This window comes from Cheilinus undulatus, linkage group 5 (genome assembly GCF_018320785.1).
Source record: "Cheilinus undulatus linkage group 5, ASM1832078v1, whole genome shotgun sequence".
NCBI lineage: Eukaryota > Metazoa > Chordata > Actinopteri > Labriformes > Labridae > Cheilinus > Cheilinus undulatus.
The window spans coordinates 48,792,063-48,815,607 of NC_054869.1; the positions used below are offsets into that span (position 1 = coordinate 48,792,063).

A 23,545-nucleotide genomic window follows, 5' to 3' on the forward strand; every position below is an offset into this window, starting at 1 on the left:
CAGAATGAGTGCTGTGGGATTGTTACTGTAAGAGTTGAGCTCCCCTGAACACAAAAAGCATTCGCCTACATGTGCTATCAGTGGCAGGAAGGCAGAAAGTAAGAAAGACCAGAGTCAGAATGAGACGGGGATGGAGAGCTGAGGGGGAAACACAGAAAAACACACACATGTAAAACCGCACACACTTAGACGCACAACAACAGGCTGCACAATCAATCAAACAGACCCAATACTGAAAGACAGGAAATTAAAGGTAAGGCACAGCTGACGCTAGAGGTGAAACTTACAAAAGGGTTCTTGTATTAAATTTAAGAAAGGAATTTTCAAAATTGAAACTGCCTGAAAAACAAGTTATTACTTATGCTACAACGTGCCGACATGACTGAATAAGTTGGGATGCTATGTAAATAGAAACAATGATGCAATGACTGTCAAATCTGATAACCACATATTTTATTCACAGTAGAAAATGAACAACCTTCTAAATGCTGAAATTGAGACATTTTACCACTTCATAAATATTAGCTGAGAGACATTGTCTGGATGGGAGCATATGTTGCTATAAAACCTCTATCTACTTTTCAGCATTAATAGTTCCTATCTGGATGTGTTATCTTCCCACATCCATAGGTACTAATGCAATGCCATACAATCAGAGATGCAGGCTTCTGAACTATAAGAAGCTGGATGATTCCTTTCTTCTGTAGTCTGCATGACACAGCGTCTGTGGTTTCTAAAAAGAGTTTCAAATTTTGAATTATCTGACCACAGAACAGTTTTCCATTTTGCCTCAGTCCATTTCAAAAGAGCTTTGGCTCAGAGAACATTGCAGCATTTCTGGATCATGTTCACACGTGGCTTCTTTGCATGACAGAGCTCTAACTGTGGATGGCACTGTGAACTGTGTTGACAGACAGTATTTCTGGAAGTGTTCCTGAGCCCATGCAGTGATTTCCAGTACAGAATCAAGTCTGTTTTTAATGTAGCGGCCATAATGACCCCAAAATCGTAAGGATCCAATTTTGACCTTCGTCCTTGTCCCTTGCACACAGAGATTCTCTGAATATTTTGTTGAGAGACTGCCTCTCTAAAAGGCTCTCTGTGTTCCCAGTCATGTTACTTACTTGTTGCCAATTAACCCAATTAGCTGCAAAATATTCCTCCAGTTGTTTGTGATTAGTAACACTTAATTTTCCAACATTTTGTTTTCCTATCCTTGAAGTGTTGCCACCTTCAAATTCAAAATATGTTTCTTTAAATGGTAATATGTCTCTTTCTCAACATCAGATATAAAGTTTATGTTCTATTGTGAACAAAATATGGCTTTTTCAGATTTGCAGCTCATTTAATTCTGTTATTTACTTTTTACACAGTGTCCCAACCTTTATGGAATTGAGGTTTTTTTTTTTAAACAAAACTTTATCTGTTCTTGCAAAACAAACACTGTTGATGTGTTGTGGGAGAACAGCTAACATCAGCTGACATCTCTATCAGCAGTAAGGTTATGTGTTTTTTTTATACACCTACAGTAACTGTGTTTTTACCTTTTTACTGAGGCTACATTCATAAAATAATCAATTTAATTCAGTAAGAATAACTGAATAAGAATATACTATAATTTAATTCAATACCCAGATAAAAAGACTACACCAGGCACTGATGTCTGCTTTAATACATACTGAGTAGCACTAACATTCAAGCACCCAGACAAACTCTGTCACACTCAAACATTCAGAACAGAGGAGAGACTGAGGTGAGATGAGAGACAGAATGTCAGTGAATGAGCAGCAGAGACAGAACAGCAAAGTTTAATGCACACATAGATTGTTTAACTACAACAGAAAGCTAACAAAGCTACACATACACACATCTTTACACACGCATACATCCACACTGCTCCACAAAATAAAACCCCAACTGCTGCGTACAGTTCAAAGAAAATAGTGAAATAGGAGAGCAAAATTCCTCCATGAGCATAATAGATCTTATCAACCATGACTTTAAGTGTCCTTAGTTAAGCTCTGAATCATTAACACTATTTAAAAAGCAGGTACGGTCAAAGAAAGAGTAGAGACAGTAAAGATGAGGTAGGGGCTTACACCAAAAATATCAGAGCACTAGCAAAACAAAGAGAGGAAACGAGGGAACACTGCAGAGCACAGACATTGGCTTAAGGTCACGCCAATGGGAGAGAGGTAGTCGAGCACAGGGGGAGGAGGTGGAGGAAGAGGAGGGGTCTACCTTGTAGGCGACTCTTGGCGGACATTTCTTTCCCAAACCTAAGGGTGGGGACATGTGGAGCAGCATCTGATACATATCGAGGTACTTGATACGGCCACTTCACGGGGGGAGGAAATCAAAAATAAATAAACAAAAAAACGCAAACAGAGAAGGATGGGGAGTTAGAGAAGGAGAGGAGAAAGAAAGGGAATAAAAAAAAGAAGAATGGAAAGGAAAACAGAAATCTGTTGTTAATAGATTTCCAAGAGTGGGATGTAAAGGTGGATGACATCCTCAGCCGCTGTGTCGGGCACGGGGATGCATCGGAGTGGACATCAGGATCCCTGATAGGAAAACATGGAATGGTAGAGAGTGAGTCTGGTGGGTGTGGGGACGAGGGTAGAGAAGAAGGGATCATGAGTGGATCCAACACACAGGATGCTGACGATGACAGGGAAGAGAAATGACAGCATCGTAACAGAGATGTCTGCCTCTGCATGCTAGCAGACATCCCACTGGTACTTCAACCAAGGTGCACAGAGACAAAGGTTTCAATGCCAGCCTTAGCTTTGGTTGGGGCTTCATTCCTCGCCTGGCTATGTAGGGGTGTCCCCGATGAAGGATTTACATAGCCGAATCTGATGAGTCAACTGATTATTGACTATATGCCTTTATTTGGAAATTGATTCAAAATCTCCTTTATCACATAAGAGATAAACCACAAAAGGATGCATAATATGGAACAAATATCACATCACCATTTCTTTGTGGCAGGATAACAATCATGATTTCCATGCCTTTCGACAAGGCAAAATGTCAAGTCACCCCAGTCAATATGTATGGATTAAAAAAACTACATCCTATATGACTGCCAGGGTATTCATGAAGTATTCAAACTATCAGGATAAAGCTCTAAAGCAGTGATTCTCAACTGGAGGGTAGGGAGCCAAAAGTGGCAATTTTCAGTGGGCTGCAACTTCGTGCATGCAAAAAAGGGGGCAAAAGTCTCCGAAGTACTGAGACTATAAGCAAACATATGTCCATACATTTTATTGTACTATTACTCATTTGTCCCTTTTCTTGAGTTAACAAAGCTGTTTTTTTCATGATAATTAGGTAATTCAACAAGCTCTATGAAATATGGCTAATATGTATATGCGTTTATCGGGGAAGTGGGGTGTAAAATGCATTTATTTTGTCATTTTGTTTAAATAAATACGCATTGTGGATTTTTTAATTGAATTAAAGTTGCATTTGTCTTGCATTTCAGGAAAGAGGCTAAAAAGAATATTTTGATTATTCATATTGGAATGGTAATGATTCGCATATTCATGTTAGTCACAGTATTTTTGGTTGATTTTTAAAGCATTTTAAAGGCACCCCTGATGATGCAAGCAGGCCTCCCAAGGGTGCCTTGGCATCCTGGTTAAGAAAGACTGTTTTAGGCTGCAGTGCAGGCTAAACTTAGGTAGGCCACCCAGATATATTTGACAGCCTATTTTGGCATTTTCATATCCAAACATTTGTTGTTTTATTTTCTGCTGTACAGAAGCATTTGAACTCACGTTCCTCTCCCTCTTGGCTTCTGCAAGTTTTCTCCACGTGCATTCACTAAAAAAATCAACAGGAAGAAGAAAGATTGGATCATCACCTGACGTGGATTTAAAAGCATGTTTAAGGTTCATGTCTCCAGCATGAGTCTGAATTTCACTGTGGGATCAGGCACAAAATATTCAAAATCTGAAAGTCTTGCTCTTATAATGAAAGTCCATAATCTTAATAGTTAAAGAAATATATGAATGAAAATGTTTGAATTAATCACATTATTATGTTAAATGTCAATTATTTCTACATTATTACATATAAGTTATAGTGCTGGTAATTGATTAAAAAAATAATCAAGTTAATCACACAAATACCCTGCTATTAATCAGGATTAATCGCACATTTAAAATACTATCATTAACTTGCATTTTTGTTCAATATTAGAGAATTACAATTATTATAACTATAGTTTTTAAACTTTATAGAACACTTTAGCTTAGTTGTGATGGTTGGTAAAAAACAATCTTAATTTGTTGAGCAATAATATCCATACGCATTAAAAGTTAACTTTTGCTGCAAAGTGAATGAAACTGTCTGCCTTGAAGCCCCTCGTCTTCGATGATGTTGTTGATCTGCAGTCTTTGGTTGCCCATTAAGCTTTTGCATCAGTGAGCTTAGTTGTTGTCATTTTGTTGACAAATCCAGGTCTGCAGGACTCCACCAGTATGACTTGACGACAACAACTTGATTCAGTGTTGATGTTAGCATCTTTGCTAAGGTACAGCTTTGTTTTTTTTTTTCTAAACTTCCATGCGGCAAATTTTAAAATTGAATGTCAATCATCACTTTCACTTCCTCGACCTGTAGCGCATAAACATCCACACTGGAGGGCTATGAGAGGAGGTAGTAGTCAAACTTGGTCATTTGTGTTTTTGTTTTTCTAACCAATTAAGGTTTTCAGATTAATCACGAGTGTTAACATGTTCATTTTAACAGCCCAAACAACTTTGCTTTTTTGAGCTTGCATGTAATCACGGCCCTTTCCACTGGCTACAAGTAAACTTCAGACCTGTGAGAAACACTAGATTATGCCAAAGGAATTTCATTCAGAGCCATTAAAAAAATTATTTTTCCCCAGAGGGGCGAGTCAAGGGAATACAGCAAGCTACGGAACAATAACTGCTAGGACATGCTGCTAGATGGTTTATCTCTTATGAGGCAAGGAGATTGATTCAAAGTACATGAGTTACTTTCAGATTTACATTTAAGCATAAATAAGATCATATTGGACCAAGATAGGTTATGAAGCATGATTTCTTTAAAGAAAATTGGCAAATCTCTGTAAAATTAGACATTTAACACCCTTACATACCTACAATGGGATCATCCTTTCTTAGAAAAGGGTGTTCCACTGTAAGATTGGCAGTTGATTCAGGCTCTTTTGAACAAATCGTCAAACATTTGACTATCTGGGGTCACCCCTAGGCAGATGTCTCTGTAAAAGTATTCTCCTGATCAGATTCAGATTTTTTGTAGATCTTAATTTAAAAATAAATTTCTTTTGAGGGTTATAGTTGATAGATAGATATAGTTGGTTATAGAAATGGGCTGAAACTATGTCTGCTGTCTACACATCTCAGACAGAAATAAGGCATGGCAGGCGGCATGTTGGGACCATGCCGTGGCTTTGAAAGCTTTGTTTCCTCTCCGGCATCATCAACCAAAGCCAGTCAGTTTGAAGGGGTGGGTGCTAGTGTAGAGGCGATTTCATTGGTGCACAGCCATTCAGTTAAAAGTCTCTTGGCATAGAGGTACACAAAGCACCCTAGTGACGGAAATGTCTGGTATTTGCAAACCTTGTATGCTACCCTATTAGGGCAGTTCTTCCCTAAGCCAAGGGGGGGTGAGATAACGCGTAACAAATTGTACATATCCTTATAGGAAATCCGTCCGCTGTGGAAAAGAACAAGCACATAAATAAACAGACGTTGAGGACAGCTTAAAATAAAACAAAGATCATCAGTGGGCTGACTGCAAACATCAAGCTTTAGGAACAAGGCCTGCGTATGAGGCCTCATTCAGTTACCTTAGCCACAAACGGGGAAGAGAGAAATAACGTTAGGGCACCTATGACCTCTAGTTCACTTAGTAATTACGTTCTCTGGGGCCCACAGGGAGCAGTGAACATACCATGCAGCCGGGTCGTACTCAGCCCAAACCCGGATGAACTCATCGAGGTGATGAGGCCCCAGGATGGAGGAGTCTCTGGTTAGGTACTCAAAGTTATCCATTATGACAGCCACAAACAGGTTCAGCATCTGGAACATCAAACCAATGATTGTTAGAGAGTTGACTTGAAATCTCACAGTGTATGCCTGGCTTAAGACCAGGGGAAGTTTTAGGATCAGATCTGCATGGGTGCTCAGCACCTTAGTAAAATGAGACAAGGGTTCCTTGGAAAAGTAAAATCCTTTTGCTAAACCACTGATATTAAGAAAAACAAGAAATGTTTTATAACTACTACACCATAAGCTTGCTCATTATTGATTTATCTGACATAAATAAGGAAGCCACACATATTCCCTGCATCCTAAATTGGAAATGGCATTTAATATCCTGTGTTTTGTTGCTAAAATTCAAAACTAGAAAATTTGCAACATTTCTCTCAAATTAAATCTAATCTCAAATCTAATGGGGCACTGGTTTCTGTTATAATTATTTTAGGGGTGCTGAGAGGAAATTCAAGGGCTTAAATCGCCCATGTCTAAGACTTAAAGGTAGCAAGTTCCTGACCTAGGACAATCATATTTGTAGCTAAGACCTTTCTTTTCTTGACCTGAGTTTTACATGTTTTTGGCCTGTTGCTTTTAGCAACAGACTAGCTCCAGAATGGACAGCACTATTTCTCTGAGTACTTGAACCACCTATTTTCGGATCAAGGACTCAATAAGCCCCTGGTTGTTTCAGCTACTTCTTATTAAAACACCAACTAGCTGGCTTTGAATTAAAATAAAATCATTTAAAAATACATTTATATCTTTCAAAGCAGAAAACTTAACAAAAGAGAGGGGAAAATAATGTATCTTTAGCTAGTGCATTTTGTTCTTTGGAAAAATATAAAAACATAACACAACATCTCCATGAGTCCAATTCCACTGATTCCAACCCCTAACATATAAAGAGATTTTTGCAGCATCATTGTGGCCTGACAGAACTATCAAACAGCAAATAAATCACAGGACATCAGGTGTGTCAGTACTGACCAGGAAGGAGCAGAGGAAGATAAAGGAGACAAAGTAGAAGTAGGCAAAATCACTTCCACATTGTTTCCCCTGAGACCCTGATCGCTCGTCACAGACCCGATGACTTAAACATGATAACATGATTTCGTGCCAGGCCTCGCCAGTAGCGCTCCTGAAATACAGACAGAGAGAGAGAGAGGAAAGTTTTACAATATTAAGCCTCATCCCTATAGGCTACCTTAAGCACAGCTACTGATAATGAAATAAGTATTTGATGGCATCAAAATGATGGTTAATCAATGCCTCTTACACAAAAAGATGTACAACCTATATTCCAAAAAAGTAGGGACATTCTGTAAGTTATAAATAGAAACAGAATACAATGATTTGCAAATCCCATAAACCCATAATATATCCACAATAGAACATAGCATATCAGATGGCAAAACGGTGACCAAAACTGAAAATATTAGCTCAATTTGAATTTGATGGCAGCAACACATCCAAAAAAGTAGGGACAGCACAAAAAAACCTGGATTAAATATACTAATGAAAATAGCCAGACGAGCATTTTATAACTAATTAGGTTAAGTGACAACAGGTCAGTAAGATGACTCAGTATAAAAGAGAGGCAGAGTCTCTCAGAACTAAAGATGGGGAGAGGTTCATCAATCTGCAAAATATGAGCTAAAACAAATTCAGAAAAATGTTCCTCAATGTAAAATTGTGAAGACTGGGAATATCCCACCATCTACAGTCCAAAGTATCATCAAAAGATTCCGAGAAGCAGGAGAAATCTCTATGAGAAAGGGACAAGGCTGCAGGTCAATATGGGATGCTTCTGACCCACAGGTGGCACACCATTAAAACAGGCATGATTCTGTACTGGAAACCATTGCATGGACTCAGGGACACTTCCAGATATCACTGGCAACACAGTTCACCATGCCATCCACAAATGTAAGTTATGTACTTATGTATGTGAGCATGATCCAGAAATGCTGCTTTCTTCTCTGGGCCAACACTCCTCTTAAATGGACTGAGGCAAAATAGAAAACTGTTCTGTGGTCAGATGAATCAAAATTTGGTTTCGTTAGTGCCTACAGCGTGGGCAGCTTACACATCTGGAAAGGAACTATCAATGCTTAAAAGTAGATATAAGTTTTAGAGCAGCATAATGCTCCCATCAGGCAACGTCTCTTTAGGGGGAGGCCTTAACAATTTCTGCAAGACATCCATCACAACAGCATAGCTTCACAGGAGAAGAGGTTCTGAACTGGCCTGCCTGCAGTCCAGACCTTCCACCAACAGAAAACATTTGGAGCATCATAAAAGGAAAATTCCAGCAAAGAAGACCCTGAACTATTGAGGAGCTAGAATCATCTAGCAACATTTGTCCCCCAAAACTTCAGCAACTGGCCTCCTCACTTCCCAGATGTTTTCAGAAGAAGAGGGGATGCTTCACAATGATAAACATGTTCTATAGTGAATAAAATATGGGTTTACATGTCTGTAGTATTTCTGTGATATGCTGTATTGCATTAAATGTTGGCATTTATGAACAGTACAGTCCTACATCCACAGAGTGTTTCAGTTTTATAAAAAGTGACCACATAATTTCTTTTTGTGCTCACTCACTCTGGTTTTGATACAATAATTCTGCTCCTTCTGGGCTGAAATTTCAAACTGTGGAAAGGTGGTAAATGGTTTTATTTTATTGAAAACTGTCCATTTTTATCCACCGCAGTGATCTATCTGCTCATTAGACAGAAATAATAATGCTTCATGAACCTAAACAGCAGCATGAGAGCTTGGAGGAAGGTGCGGAAGTTGTTGTGGTGATTGATGGCTGTGTCTTCATTCAGCTCAATGTTCCCAAACACCTGCAGAAGAAACACAGAGAGAAACACCTTTAATAAGTTCATCTTTTTCACATTCGGGCTACAGCATGAACATCGCGGCCTTTGTAACAGCATCAGAGCAGATTCACTCACCTGCATCCCAATGATGGCATAAATGAAGAACAGCATAGCAATCAGCAGGCAAACATAAGGCAGGGCCTGAAGGGAACAACAGCAAACCAAAACACATTTAATTATTAATAGCACCTCTGAATTATTCCAGCATTGATCTTTACACTGGTGTCTGTAGGTTGGTGTTTGGATATAAAAGAATACAACTGATTCTGGTACAAACTAGGGATGCACAATTCTTGCTGATATCCAATATGCAAAGTTTCCAAACTCATCTTAGCTGATATAAATACAGAGACACCTATTTGCCATTGTTACTAAACATCAAGTGTCTCTTGAGCAAAGAGAGGCTGAGTCAAGTAGAGCTGAGAGAGGAGCAGGGAAGTAGACAGTCTGGTAGTTGTTTTATGGTTAAGGGCTCATTCAAAGTGTTTAAGGCTCACAGTTAGTCTCTTGCCTTATAATTAAGCTCTAAATACAGCAGATAAAAACATTTCTGCCAAACAATATCAATATCACGCATTAAAATATCTTGCATCTATAATTTAAGTCAGTACATTTACTCTTTTTGAACTCCTTTCAACAGCCAAATTTAAAATTAATAAAATTGTAAAGCACTCATAATAATGCACAATGGAGAAATATCATTGATTTTGAATGTCTGATAGTCCAGAACTAACATTTTGGATTTTTCCACTTCAAAACTCAAACCTTAGCAACTGGATTTGTCTAACTTAAAGGCAAAACATGTCATTACTCTTATTAAATAAGCACAGTTTTACTTTTGAATGTCCTAAGTTGAGATAGACAAACTGAATTGGATAGTAATTCTCATTTAATGGGACATGGAATTCATTTGTTTCAATTGCAAATCATTTTTTAATTATTTAAAGCCATTCAGGCCTTTTTTTGTGTTATATTTTTATATAAGATGCATATTTAGACGCATCAGTGTCAATTTGTATTAAAACAAGAGTAAAAGATATTAACTTGAAATAAGACAAATCAACTAGTAAATAATTGAGTTTTTGTAGTGTTTTAGTCTTTGAAAAAAAAGAACTTGCTTTTTCTCTGAGTTTGTATTACCAAGTTCAATTCTAGCCAAGTGTGTAGTCTTCCTCGTGGAAAAAAAGGTTGTTGACCTACATTTTTAGGCATAGTTTTAGTCTAGCAAATCAACACTACTGCACAATTTTTTGCCAAAATGATAACCATGACTACTTTGCTCATTATTGAGATGCTGATTTTTTTTTTTTTTTTAAGATTTATTTTTGGGCATTTTTTTGCCTTTATTTGATAGAGGAGGACAGTGTATAGAGTTGGAAACAGGGTCAAGAGTGGGGGAGAGACATGCGGTAAAGGGCCTCAGGCCGGATTTGAACCCGCATACATGGGGAGCGACTTTAACCACTAGGTCACCTGCTCCCCGAGATGCTGATTATTAATCGTAATATTTTTTTATCTAAAGGGCAATTTTTTTTACCATAACCCACATTTAATGTTAAAACTTTTATGTCCTTTGACTAACCTCTTTCCAGGGCTAAACTGAAACAAAAATTGTATTCCGGCATTTTAGCCCCTGATATCTGCGCTGAAATTTAGTCAAATATGACCGAGCAGCAGCTGCTAAATGTACCACCTGCTCAACTGATACTAAAGTATGGAGTCCTCATCTAAGAATGTATTTTATCAAATAATATTTAATGTTATAGCTTGAATGACAATCCAACGTTGTGGATTGGAGCTTTTAAAGAAGGATTTGCCTGATGAGAGTAATGGAGTCTGGGAATCCCATCTGCTTTGTAAAGTCATAACCAGACAAGATTTAAACAGGGTAATGTTTAGAAAAATAATTTCCATTAACTAGACAACCATGTTAAGTTTTTCACAGGCAGAACATGTATGTAAAACATAAAAAATCGCCAACAATTGTATATCTTTGATTGTGGGATGGTCAAAATCCTGATTAGACTTCAATTATTTGTGAGGCTCTAATTAGCACTGCTTCTAACATTGCAAATGTGATATGTCGATCAGCCAGATCCCATGTCTGTCATCAGGCATTTCTATCTTGCAAAGCTTTTTCATCTGAAGAGAATTACAGTAGCTACAGGCATGATCTAATTGTACTGCAAGCCAGTAAACAACAGGGATTGGTGGACCACTAAGTCAAATGAAGTGATAGCAGTAGTTTTTTAAACACGCTGGACCACATATGAGCAAAGAACCCAAATGAAAGATTTCCTTGGCGGAAATATACTTCTGTCGGTTGGGAGAGGTTCTTTTTTTAAAAGCTACTGCTGTTCCAACACATTCAGTGGCCATTGCCTTGATGGATGTAAGACAGATGCCATGCAATAGATATATTCAACAGGTACATGCAATTTATGTGAGGTATCATTACTTTAGCACAGGTATCAGAGCTCAAAGTTGGATCAAAGCATCACTTTAAATTCTGTATGTGTGTAACCCTAACCTTAAAGGACTGGACGAAGGTCCACAGCAGGATGCGGATGGTGTAGCCCTGTCTCAGCAGCTTGATGAGCCGAGCGGCTCTGAACAGCCTCAGGAAGCTCAAGTTCAGCAGACGGTCCTGTTTGATAAACATGGGACAACAAGCCCTTACCAGTAAATCCTTTCTTTACTGACTGAAAAACAGAAGACTGTTTAAAATGTCGTTTTAGATTGTTAAAATCTTTCACAGCGACAAACATGCATGAGCAAACGCATCAAATCCTGAGCCTTTAGGCTCAAAAACTTATTAAATACCAAGTTGAATGAACAGATTAAAAAAAAAAAAAAAAAACTAAAATTAGATTAGGACTGACAAATGATTTGTCTTTGAAAATCAAAACTGATCATTGAATTCAACAGGAAAACACAATAACATTTAAATAACATTTTTCAAATTAAATTATTTAGCAGCAAATATCTTGTCCAGCAATTCTCCCCAGTGTGGTAAATCAATGAAGTAGAGAGTTGTATTTTATAATTTTGACTTAGGTTTGATTACTTCAGTGAGTGCTGCAATGCTATACCTCTGTGGTCTGAAACAGAACTCAGACAGCTTCAAAGTGATTATTCTGTCAAGTGCAATATTTAACCCTTTAACACCTTGTTGGTTGTAGGCGGCGCACTGGGCGAGCACACTTTGCATTACTGTAATTTCACAACTGTTTGTGCTATGAAAAATTCAAATGGTTTCTGAAAGCTGAGAAGTTCTGCTTCACAGCCATCATGTGGTTATTACGGTGATTTCACCTTTTCTCACTGAAACTTCAATATCAAATTCCCATTTTTTCTTCATTTCATTTTAAACTAAACACTCTTATAACGCAGTAAATTGTAAATAACTGCCACATATTAAAAGTTCTAAGTACTGTGGAAAAATTGGCAAAATCACTTACTCACAGGACATTTTCTGGGCCTTTTGATAGAATAAGAAAAAGTCCAGAGGCTCGGGTGGTAAGGGGTTAAAACTGTTATACATGAGGAAATACGCTGGAGTACATGTACAAAATCATGTCCAATTATCCCCAGTAAATGTGACAGAATTTGTGATTTTCAGAGATCTTTAGTTAAGTTGATAAAGAAGCTGAGGTACTCTGCTCCTGGTATGCTTTCAGGAAAAGGTCCTCTACTTCCTGTTTGCAAACAACCAGTTTGTATGATGATTGAAAATAAGGAACTTGGTAGATTGAAAGTTAACTTCAACATAAAAAAAAAACTCTCTGGATAGAAAAAATAAACAAATACAGCCAAAGGCAGTAGTAAAAGTGAAATAACTGTTCCAGGGGAAAGTTTATAATAGTTAACTAAAACTAACTAAATAACTAAAATTTGAAAATCTTAAAAAAAAAAAGGAAACTAATGAAAAATCCGAAACAATAATAACCTTGATCAGAGGTGCACATTAGTTTTAGCTCATCCACTGAGCTGATGACAAGCTTTGTGTTGAAGTTTTTCATTATCAATGTGGGTTTAAATACACGGTGCCTGAAGGGGACCTTCATGTTAATGCTAAAAGCCTAATAACAGTAACACTGCTTAACCATGGTTTCCATGTTTAGCTAAGCTAATTAACAATTTCAACACCATTAGGAAAAACTTCCTAATAACACCTTTTACAACAAAATGGTCAACAAGCAGATTTATCGTATTGATAAAGATCTAGTTCTTCAGATTTTTAGCTTTTTTTAATATTAAATATTTATTGATTGACTTAAATCATTATTTACCAACTATTAAAATGTTAGTTTGTATGGGTTTGTTGTGACTGCTTTGTCTGAATTTATTAAAGACATTAGTTCTCTCCTTTGATTAAAAAAAAAAAAAAAAAAAAAGGTCATTTCTATTTCCTGTGTAAGATTTTGATTTTTCAGTCTTTTCCTCCTGGGATTTTTTATTGAATCATGTTCAAACAAATTTTCACTTTTACTGAGACAGACTGTCCTCTATCAGTTACTGTCTTCTATCACAGTGGTTCCCAAAGTGGGGGTTAGGACACCCAGGGGGCTCGCAAGACAGTGAAAGAGGGTAGCAGGATGTTTCCAACAAACAAAGAGAAATTAAATATGATTTATAATCATACAGTTTAAATGTTATTGTAAAAAGCAGGCGTTAAAAAGAATTATATCTAAAATAGAAATGTAGTTATCAAGTAATATTTGTTCTTAATGTAAGTAAAAGTTATAAAAATATCTAAAATGCAAGTTTACACATAATAAATATGAAGTCTAGGGGATGACCACAGCCAAACTGACTGTGGATAATAAAAACAAATGACCAAAAAACGGTTAAAGAGGATTCAAAGGTTAAAATGACTGTTTTCAGAATGTTTTCTTAAATTCACACTCAATAACTACTCTACATTTAAATTTCCACTTAAACCATTTTCAAATTAGTCACCAGGAGCATCTCTTTGTTTGCAGCTGCTGTAAAAGAGTTCTTTGTAAATTCCCCCCAGGTGTGCTGTAAGCAAAGAATGGCAACAGAAAGTCACTCACCGTAGTCTAGTGATGTTTTGGAGCGGGGCAGGGCGACACCAGAGATGACAATCAACAAGATGAAAATGTGGAGGGCAAGAGAAAGACAGAGAGAGAAAGAGAGAGAGAAGTAGAGCAAGGTGAGGAAGACAGAGGAGTGAGAGGCGAGAGAACAGTCATATTGCACAACATAAACTGGTACAAGAACACACATGTAAGTCAGTACACAGCTGCTTCACAGTACACACATGAACACAGTAAGTGTACAGAGAGGAACTGTCTAATATGATGCAAAAAACACCTCACATCAAATTTAAGGCTTTCAAAAGCCTTTAAAGACCCTTGTCCACATACAGTAGCATTGATGCATCTCAATATCCCCTAGAAAACATGAAACAACCCTCTATCTACACTGCTTATCCAATTAAGTGTTGTGGGGGTTTTGAGTCAATCCAAGCTGTCATTGGATGAGAGGTGGTTACACCAGAAGGTGGTCATCAACCAATCACAGGTCCGACATACAGAGACGAACAAGAAGCTGGACTGTGGAAAGAAGCCGGAGTACCTGGAGAACTCCACACAGAAAGGCCCTGTCCATTTAAACCAGGAACCTTCTTTCTATAGTGTAACAGGGCTAACCTGCACCATCGTGCAGCCCAAACATCAAAACAATCTCAGCGAATCCTGTTCTGACATAAGCAGAAGCTGTCTACTTGAAAACTTTACTCATGATAAAACAAGTCAGATTGGTTTCTCTTCAACCATTATCAGATGTCCCACACCACCTTGATTCTGATTGGTCAGTGAGGGAGAAGTGACATTTTCAAGCACAGTGCTGGTCCAAAAGATGAACTGTTTTAAATTGAGAGCCCTGTGAGTGCAGTGACAGAAACAGCCGACATTACAGGTGCTTTTCTACTGGAATACAGTGGCTTTTTATGGAGAATGGGCACTACCAACACAAAAATACACAGCTGTGGACACAGGCCCTAAAAGCTTCTTCAGGAAATTGCTGTTTTACAGTTGTTTGACAACTATATTCTTTATTTTACAGTGTGAAGACACATTTCCTTTAACTTGCATTACACCATCTTCTTCTCCTTCTCTCTTCTATTTGTAAATGTTCTGCAATAAATGCTGTTAAATTGGCAGCAAATTTGCCGTAGGTAGCATAGTGGTTAGGTTGCGCCCCATGTACGTGGGTTGACCAGGTTCAACTTTGACCTGTGACTCCTCTCCTGCATGTCTCTCACAAACTCTCTCATCTCTGTTTCCTTTTCTGTCCTCTGCTCAGATGTCTCTATATGAAAATGCCATCTTAACTTTAAGACATTACACCAGGAAAAATACAAATTTTAACTACCTTAAATTTTCAAATTCTAACTGTATTTTAAGCTATTTAAGGACCAACAGGAGCCCTATCAGTGTTGCTCCACTGTGAAGCACTCATCCCTCTCTGACTGTCTGTATCACCTGTCTGTGATTCATTGATCCACCTGATTAAAGACTGGCTCTCTTCTCCTCTTTCTCCTTCTCTAAAGTCTGCAGCTCTCTGGACCGCTGCCATGCTGATCTGGCTGGTTAGCTTGTTTGAACAAAGCTTGCTGTACCGGCTGTCCCTGCTCCTGTTCATTAACATGACAGTGGTGTTGTTTGGATAAAATGCCCTCAGGCTGCTGGTTGAGGTGAGGGTGGAGTGGGTGAGGCTGGGTGGGGATGGGTGCTCTTACATTGATTTCAGTCACCAGGATGTCAGTGATGCTGCCCAGCACCGTCACAAAGTCAAACACATTCCAGGCGTCCTTCAGGTAGTTCTGAGACACAGACCTTAAAATCATTACATGTTTTCTTTTTTCCTGTAAAGTTAAAGAGTACTTTTACAAATAAATGTCACCTACCAGTGGACCAAAAGCAATAATCTTCAGGATACACTCCAGAGAGAAGAGAGTGGTGAAGACTATATTCAGGTTTTTCAGCATTGTTTCATAAAAGTCTGGAGCTCCGTGAAACTGAAAGACAGGAGAGATGATGACAAAAACGGTCCTTGAATTAAAAGTAAAGTGAAGGCTTGAAGTGAAGGCACATGAAACTACATTTCTGAATTTTACAACCCTCAAAACCCTTAGGCTGACGTGCATCTATTAGGTTGGAGTGGACATTGGGAAACGAATCCACTACAGGTCACTGTATCTCACTGAGATAATGTGATCCTGCTCCATCCGCCCCATAGAGTGAATAACGGTCCGTCCTCTGCTCAGTTGTGCTCTTCTAGCTGTCTGTCTCTTTGCCCCGGTAAGCTAACATCTTTGATATGTTTGTATTTTCTAATAACTCACTCATTCTTCATGTATTTCCTCGGATTTGTTCTTTTGAATGTTTATTCTTTGTTGTATTTTGCTACTATGGGTTGAACTGTTGGCAGTATTGCTCAACACTGCCCCCACAATTGGCGGAAGTATTGCAACGTTTGATCTGTACCATAACATTCTAGAGAACGGATTATAAACGAACCACATGAACACAGAGTAGTTCAGTCCGTATCAGTATGTGGTTCAAATGTAATCGACAAATAAGCTTTAGGTAGAATTTTGCTCTTGAAATGTCTAATTTAATTTTAAAAATGACTAAACCTGTGTTGGAGTTGTAGCAGATCACTTATTATGTCAAACATTTCCCACATTTTTAAAGCCATAGAAATCCCTCATCTTAATGTGACATCTTATTAGATTTAAGAGTGCCTTTTTTTAAGAGATTGGCTGATCCAATACCTGTTTGAGGTATTGGCCTATTCCTGATTCCTGACTTAAATAGTCTGATGAGGTAATGCGACTCAGGGTCTGATACATATCAGCCTGTATCAGTGCTACGTCACTGCTCTCCATCCTTGGGTAGGCTTGTGCATAGCCATAATAAAGCTACAACAAAGGCTATTTATGCTCCATTTAAGTACAAAAACAGGTATGAGTGTTTAAAACAACACAACCAGGTGCTGGTTAAGCTCAGCTGGTAGAGCAGGCATGCATATACTGAGGCTATCGTCTACAATGCAACGACCACAGGATTGATTCCCTGTCTCAGCGTTTTTTTGGTCCCCCACTCTCTCCCCATATTTCCTGTTTCTTTTTAAAGCTGTCCCATCTAACAAAGATAAAAGCCAGTGCACACTTTTAAAAATGAAGGAACTTTGAAGACTTGAATTGAGAAAAATTAAAAACACTTCTGCATGGTAAGTGGTCAGAAATGAAGGCTATGAAATTTTCCAAAACACTGGACCAGGCAGTTTTCTGAAAAGATGAATTGATTAAAATGTGAAATGGTATAGAGCCAAATTATTTTTTTTTTCTAAGAAAATTTTGCAAATTTCTCAGGGGTGCAACCCACATTCTCAGCTCTGCTGCTCATCCCACAAATGCATGTTCCTTACAAATGTGGCCCCATTTAAAGAGGAAATAAACAGGTTTTCCAATGGTATAATGTTTATTGCCTAGAAGCATTGTTACAACAAAAAAAAATCTACAAAACACAAATTTCCTCGCTTTTTGTGCTAGGTTTAATTTACTTTTACACAGACCACTATTTTATATAGTTCTGTGCCCCTCCTACTGTAGAAACATAAAAACATTAAATTTAAAATGTGTAAAAGTACAAAAACAAGTTAATTCATTCTGTGTCAAACACTGTCCAGTCTAAAAGCTCTTACCTTCATCATGAGGACCACAGTGTTGACAGCGATCATGATCATGATGGAGTACTCAAACGGAGCAGACACTACAAACTTCCACATCCTGTACTGGAAAGACTGCGTGTTCTCAGGCATGTAGCGAGTCAGAGGTTTGGCGTTAATGGCAAAGTCGATACAGGCCCTCTGAAATAAAAAAATACAATAAAACACCTTTGATTCCAGGTTTTCATTTCAGGAAGGTTAAACTGCTCTGAAAGATGGTTAGAATATGAAATGATTCATTTACAACATATCATCTATGTTCTGCTCCAGTTAGAGTAGCTGGCACATTGTAATAATCTACAACAGTAGCACTTTTAAGAACTTAATAACCGATGCCTGTACACTTGTTATAGGTGACGGGACTCATTGAAAATTCAGTGATGCTGTTTTGAACCATCTAAGTTGATGTACTACTTTTCAACTATACAAAGCAGATTGTTTAATGCTTTGTCTGCAAAATTAAAATAATAATATTTTTTCATCAACATGAGATCCTAGATATAAGATACTTTCATGATACACTATAAGATATGACATAGTATAAACTTCGCCAAAAAAAAGTGATGAAATTTGTGTTTGGTAGATTCTTTGTTGTAAAAATGCTTCTTGGCAATGAATCTTAGACCACTGGAAAATCTGTTTATTTCTCATTTTTTAGAGACTACCTCCAGAATCTGGGATTGGAGAAGATGCAATGGCCTGACAGCAGTCCTGACCTCAACCCCATTAAACATTGAACCTTGTCTCTTCAGACTTCAACCATCCAATCCACCAAACAAAAGTCAATGGCAGAATAAGCTGTTTGGCACTGGCAGAGAAGATTTGGCAAATTTTTCATGGGTTCAACCCACACACTCAGCTCTGCTGCTCATCATACAAATGCATGATCCTTAAAAATGTGGCACCATTTAAAGAGAAATAAACAGATTTCCAGCAGTATAAGATTTTTAGCCAAGAAGCATTGTTACAACTAAAAATAATGTACGAAACACGAATTTCCTTACTTTTTAGCTAAGTTTAGTTTGATAAAATGCCATGCAGTATGAAAGGATGCACTAGAATGCTATGCAGTGAAATACAGTACCACTCAAAATGACAAAGCAACATAAAACTACATGACAAAAACCAACATGACCTCCTGTGGTTTTTGACACAGTATAACACAACGTGACGCAGTCAAATTATGATGCACTATTCAATACGATTTAATACGTTATGTTATCAAACAATATGGTACAAATAAAAGTTACAATAGGTTCCATTATTACCTGGACCATGGCGATCTGCCATAGTTTAACTAGATTAGAATTGCCTTAATCACAACATCATCTTTGAAATCAAAAAAGTACAACAGAGATCCCACTACACAAATTCTACAGTATCAAATAACATTATCCTTAATTTAAGACAAGGTGGCCAGTTTTGCATTGGAGGTTTATTTTTTTTAAGTTTTATTAATTTCTCTAATATTATAAAGTATCTCCTGCTATGAAGATTTCAGAAGCAACTCAGTCTATTTACATTTCATAATTCACTATGAAGAGACTGACTGTTGAGGATGTCTGTTTAATACCTCGTTCTTCTCCAAGCTGCACTCAGACAGCGCCTTGTCTCCCTGCTCCTGGAAGGTGATGATGATCAGAGCCACGAAGATGTTGACGAAGAAGAAGGGGAAGACCACAAAGTAAACCACATAGAAGATAGACATCTCTATCCGGTAGCCTGGACTGGGACCTTGATCTTCAAAGGTGGCATCCACGGAGTGCTTCAAAACTCTGCAAGGAGAGAACAGCACAGCGTACCAATCGCAGAATGGTTTGTAAATATTCAGAACTTTATGTTTGGACAGAGACAAGTTCAAATGGACTGGAATCATGTTTTTCATGAGTAAAAATACATAGCGAGTCAGTCATTCCACTTAAAATTGTCCTTCATGGCTCCAACCTTTGAGACTTTAAAAAGTTAGAACGCATAGCCAGAAAGTCCCCTGGAAAGAGGTAAGGGGGGTTTGAAGATATATCATGGTTTCAGCTTATACAGTTCTGCTACAATATCATCAGAAAAAGCCCTCCAAACTGTGTAAAATGTCCTTGTTGTACATAATTGTCCACTGAAAAGTCAGTGTGATTTTGCAGTATTTTGTTGTGTATGTCTTTAAGATTCTTAAACATGGTAAGTTTGAGGACTGATCCACAGTCAGGTAAATTTTTCTTAAAAATCTGCAATAAGTCTTGTGTGTGGCTGCAGCCATGTTAGCAGTAAATTTATAAGAATCTAAAATCTGAAAACATCTTCACTGAATGATGAAAAAAGAGAAATCTCTTCTCTCTGTGATGTCCTGGTCAGGCTGAGCTCCCCTCACCCTGTTGAAAAAATATTTAGGTCTGGTAATCCACTTTAGTCGACCACAGATCAAATCAGCAGGCCAGCAGTTAGGTTGTGTGCCCTATGTTCAGAAGCTATAGTGCTTGAAGTGCTAGTCCTGATTCACTTCCAACCCTTGACGACTTGTCAGTTACTTTGCTAGGCTGATGGATTGGCCAGGTTCAGTGTCTGTCATCAGGCAGAGCCATCTCGCAAAGCTCCAGTTTGAAATGTTTGAAATGTCTGAAATAACCAGACCTGACCAGATCAGCGTCATGAGGTGAACATCCTCTAAGCTTGTGCCAGGCCCAAGCCCCATCTCTCCAGGTATCCTCGCAGCTGCCCCCACCACGACACTTGCTTTCAAGCCCTGGTGTCAGTACCAGCCCACTTGGTCCTGTCCACCCAGTATGCCATGAGCTGGATCAGACCCAGGGAAGCCAGCCAGGTGCCCACAAAAGGTAGCCATATCAGGCAGAAGAACCTCCCCATCCCTGTTCTTCTTAGCATGTCAGCATTAAACACATGGTCTTGCAATGATGCCTAAAGATGTGCCAAAGAGAAGTTGTCACAAAGGACTTCAGTCAGTGCTTCTGGCCATCAGTCAACACCCAGGCCTCATAAGAGTATAGTAAGACTGGAAGGACCAAGGAAGCTAAGACTGACTTTCATTCACATGCTCAGATAATGGGAATGCCATACTGTCTGGCTCGGTGAACCCATCACCCCATCCAATCTAAGTTTTTGGTTGATCTCAGCCTTGCAGTGGATTGATGGATTGGTGAGCTGCTCTACAACTTCCTTACTTGGAACATTCACAGACACAGATTTACTGGCAGTATCCAAGGCATACCCAAAATGTCTGGATCTTTGTTTTGGTCAGGGACGTGCATATCCTACACTTCAGCCTCCTCACTCAGCAAGTTAAGAGCCCCAACAAGTGCATCTTTAGTCTCTGTAAGGATCACAGCATCATCAGCAAAGTCCAGATCAGTGATCTGAAAATCGACATGACACTACAGTTTGCTACCCCTGTTACCCGCCCCATTATCCAGTCCATTCAGGTACTGAAGAAGACGCACCCCTGACTCACCCCAGAATCAGCTGGAGTGACCACACTTTACATCACTCTCTCTACCAGACTATAGGGCAGACATCAGCTTGATGAGCAACTGTGGGATCCCGTGGAGCTCTAGGATCCTCTAGAAGGCATCTCTACTTACCGAGTTGCATGTCTTTAATTGTACTGCAAGCCATTAAGCTGTGGCTGCCACTCATGGAGCGGTTAGCTTCGATGTAGCTGTAGCATCAGTTTTTATGAGAACTGGACATTATTTCTTGAGTAAGTGTATATATAATATTTATATATAATATTTTTTGATTTATTTTTTATTTCTGATGTATTATTTATTTTTTGTGTGAAATTACCCATTCTCCAGTTTCCCTGTCTCAGTTATCCTATTTTACCCAATGACCTTTCTCTAAAGACACCTGAGCCCAAAACCAAAATAAAAGACTAGATAAAAATCATGATTTCACCACATTTCTGTAGCTTAATAAGTGATCAGATCAGCACTGCTTACGTTGGCCAGCCCTCCCCGGTGGAGACAGTGAAGAGCGTAAGAAAGGCCCACAACACGTTGTCATAATGGAACTCGTACTTCTTCCACTCTCTAGGCATGGCAGCCACCTCGTCTTTGTCGTAGTCTAGGAACTGTCCTCTGAAACACATGAAGGAGTTAAATAAAGTTAAGTATGTAAGACCCTATATGTATGTGTTGTGTTAAGGAATAAGGAAGTGGGGTTGTTAGACTAACTTGCAGTCCTTCTCCAGACCCTTGGACTCGTCTGTGCAGTAAAAGAATTTTCCCTTAAAGAGCTGCACAGCAATGACGGCGAAGATGAACATGAAGAGGATGTAGACGATGAGGATGTTGAGCACATTCTTCAGAGAGTTGACCACACAGTCGAAGACGGCCTAAGGAAAAAGAATTATAAACATTAACTTTGGGACAACTGTCTTCAAAATAGTAAAAAAAAAAAAAAAAAAAAAGGACCTTCTCTTCTGACCTGCAGGCCCAATCCACGCTTCACCATGTTATGAAATGATAATCTATAATTATGTAACATTACGAAACATGAAGCAAATACTCTGAACTATTTCTTGAGTAAACCACTGGGCGGAGTGACACAGTGCAGCAGCCATAACTGGAGTGTAGTTCCAGCTTTGCATTTAATTTTAAAACATCTCCATCTCATAATGTTCCATGATTATTTCACAGCGTGGTGAATGTGCAGGTCACAACTTGTCCGCGAGAGCGTTCTGGAGTTGTTGGATTGTGTATTTGATGAGTTTGATGAGGGAAAGCCAGGATACTATAAGAATCCATTGCGTTAGAAGAGCAGCTCCTAACTTAGCACCGCCGATCTAAAAATAGCTTGCACCAACAACTAAAGGTAACAAACCTATTAGTAAGACTATAGGGATTATGGCAATGGGCGAATTTGTCAAAATGTTGAAGTATCCCTTTAAAAACAGGTTATTGTCCTGTAGAATAACAGTAGGGTTGACACTTGCTGACATACTGGCCATGTGCTGTTTAAAAAATGACACATGGAATGAATAGTTAAAGGGTCCCAATATTTAGTAAATACTCCAAAGCATTAGTAACTCTACATTACACTGTCAATAGCAGCATAAATATCAACAAACATGATCAACCTCCGTCCTGACTCAAATGTATGTCCTGCTGGATAAACCAGGTCAAACCAAAGAGCAGCAGCAGGGTTGCACCTTGAGTTTGGGCAGACGTTTGATGGTCTTGAGCGGCCGCAGCACACGGAGAACCCTCAGAGACTTGATGGTGCTGATGTCTTTGCCTTTGGTCCCCCTGAGGAGAGCAAAAATGGTTAGAACACACATGGTTATCTAACAACTACTACTTCACCAAATCTGCTTCCACTTTTCTAATATGACTAAAATACACGATAGTTTATACAATATCGAATTTAGACTCTAAGACATTTGGAAATGCCTCCTGTTGTGAATCAGTCGTGTTTTATATTTCATTAATGAAGCATGGCCTTTTTTCTATTAACATTAATATTATTGTTGTTTGATGTTTCCTGTTTCATGCCTGGTGATGAATTCTCCTGACTAGTGGTAGATTGGTGATACACAATGAAATCAGGACTTTTCTTAATTTTCTTTGCTCGTTTGTCTCCTAATAGTGGAAGCTACTTAAAACTGATGTTTGAAAGCATCTTTCAACATTTATATACCTGTAATTGAAAATTAAACTGTAAACTAATGCATTAAACTGATCAACAAAAACCTAAAGAGGGAGAGAAATGAAGACTGTTCACACAAACTCTTGACTTTATCCACTGCTACAGTTAAAACAGCTAATTCTACCTACATAAATTTAACATCTGTGATCAGATATGAATGCATTGTACTTGTGTTTATATTTGAAGACATAGTCATGTTTT

The 23,545-nt window shown here is 38.4% G+C and overlaps 1 protein-coding gene across 1 annotated transcript in view; it reads right to left on the reverse strand.

Annotated features, from left to right (window-relative positions):
• The window catches only part of cacna1ba (calcium channel, voltage-dependent, N type, alpha 1B subunit, a), a 213,345-nt gene that overhangs the window by 26,039 nt on the left and 163,761 nt on the right, over positions 1-23,545 (reverse strand). Inside the window, 14 exon segments of the mRNA XM_041787071.1 lie at positions 2,242-2,338; positions 5,956-6,083; positions 7,029-7,179; positions 8,799-8,890; positions 9,002-9,067; positions 11,457-11,573; positions 13,987-13,992; positions 15,696-15,779; positions 15,864-15,974; positions 17,666-17,830; positions 19,263-19,464; positions 21,637-21,774; positions 21,871-22,031; positions 22,848-22,944. Coding sequence (XP_041643005.1) covers positions 2,242-2,338; positions 5,956-6,083; positions 7,029-7,179; positions 8,799-8,890; positions 9,002-9,067; positions 11,457-11,573; positions 13,987-13,992; positions 15,696-15,779; positions 15,864-15,974; positions 17,666-17,830; positions 19,263-19,464; positions 21,637-21,774; positions 21,871-22,031; positions 22,848-22,944 — 1,615 coding nt within the window.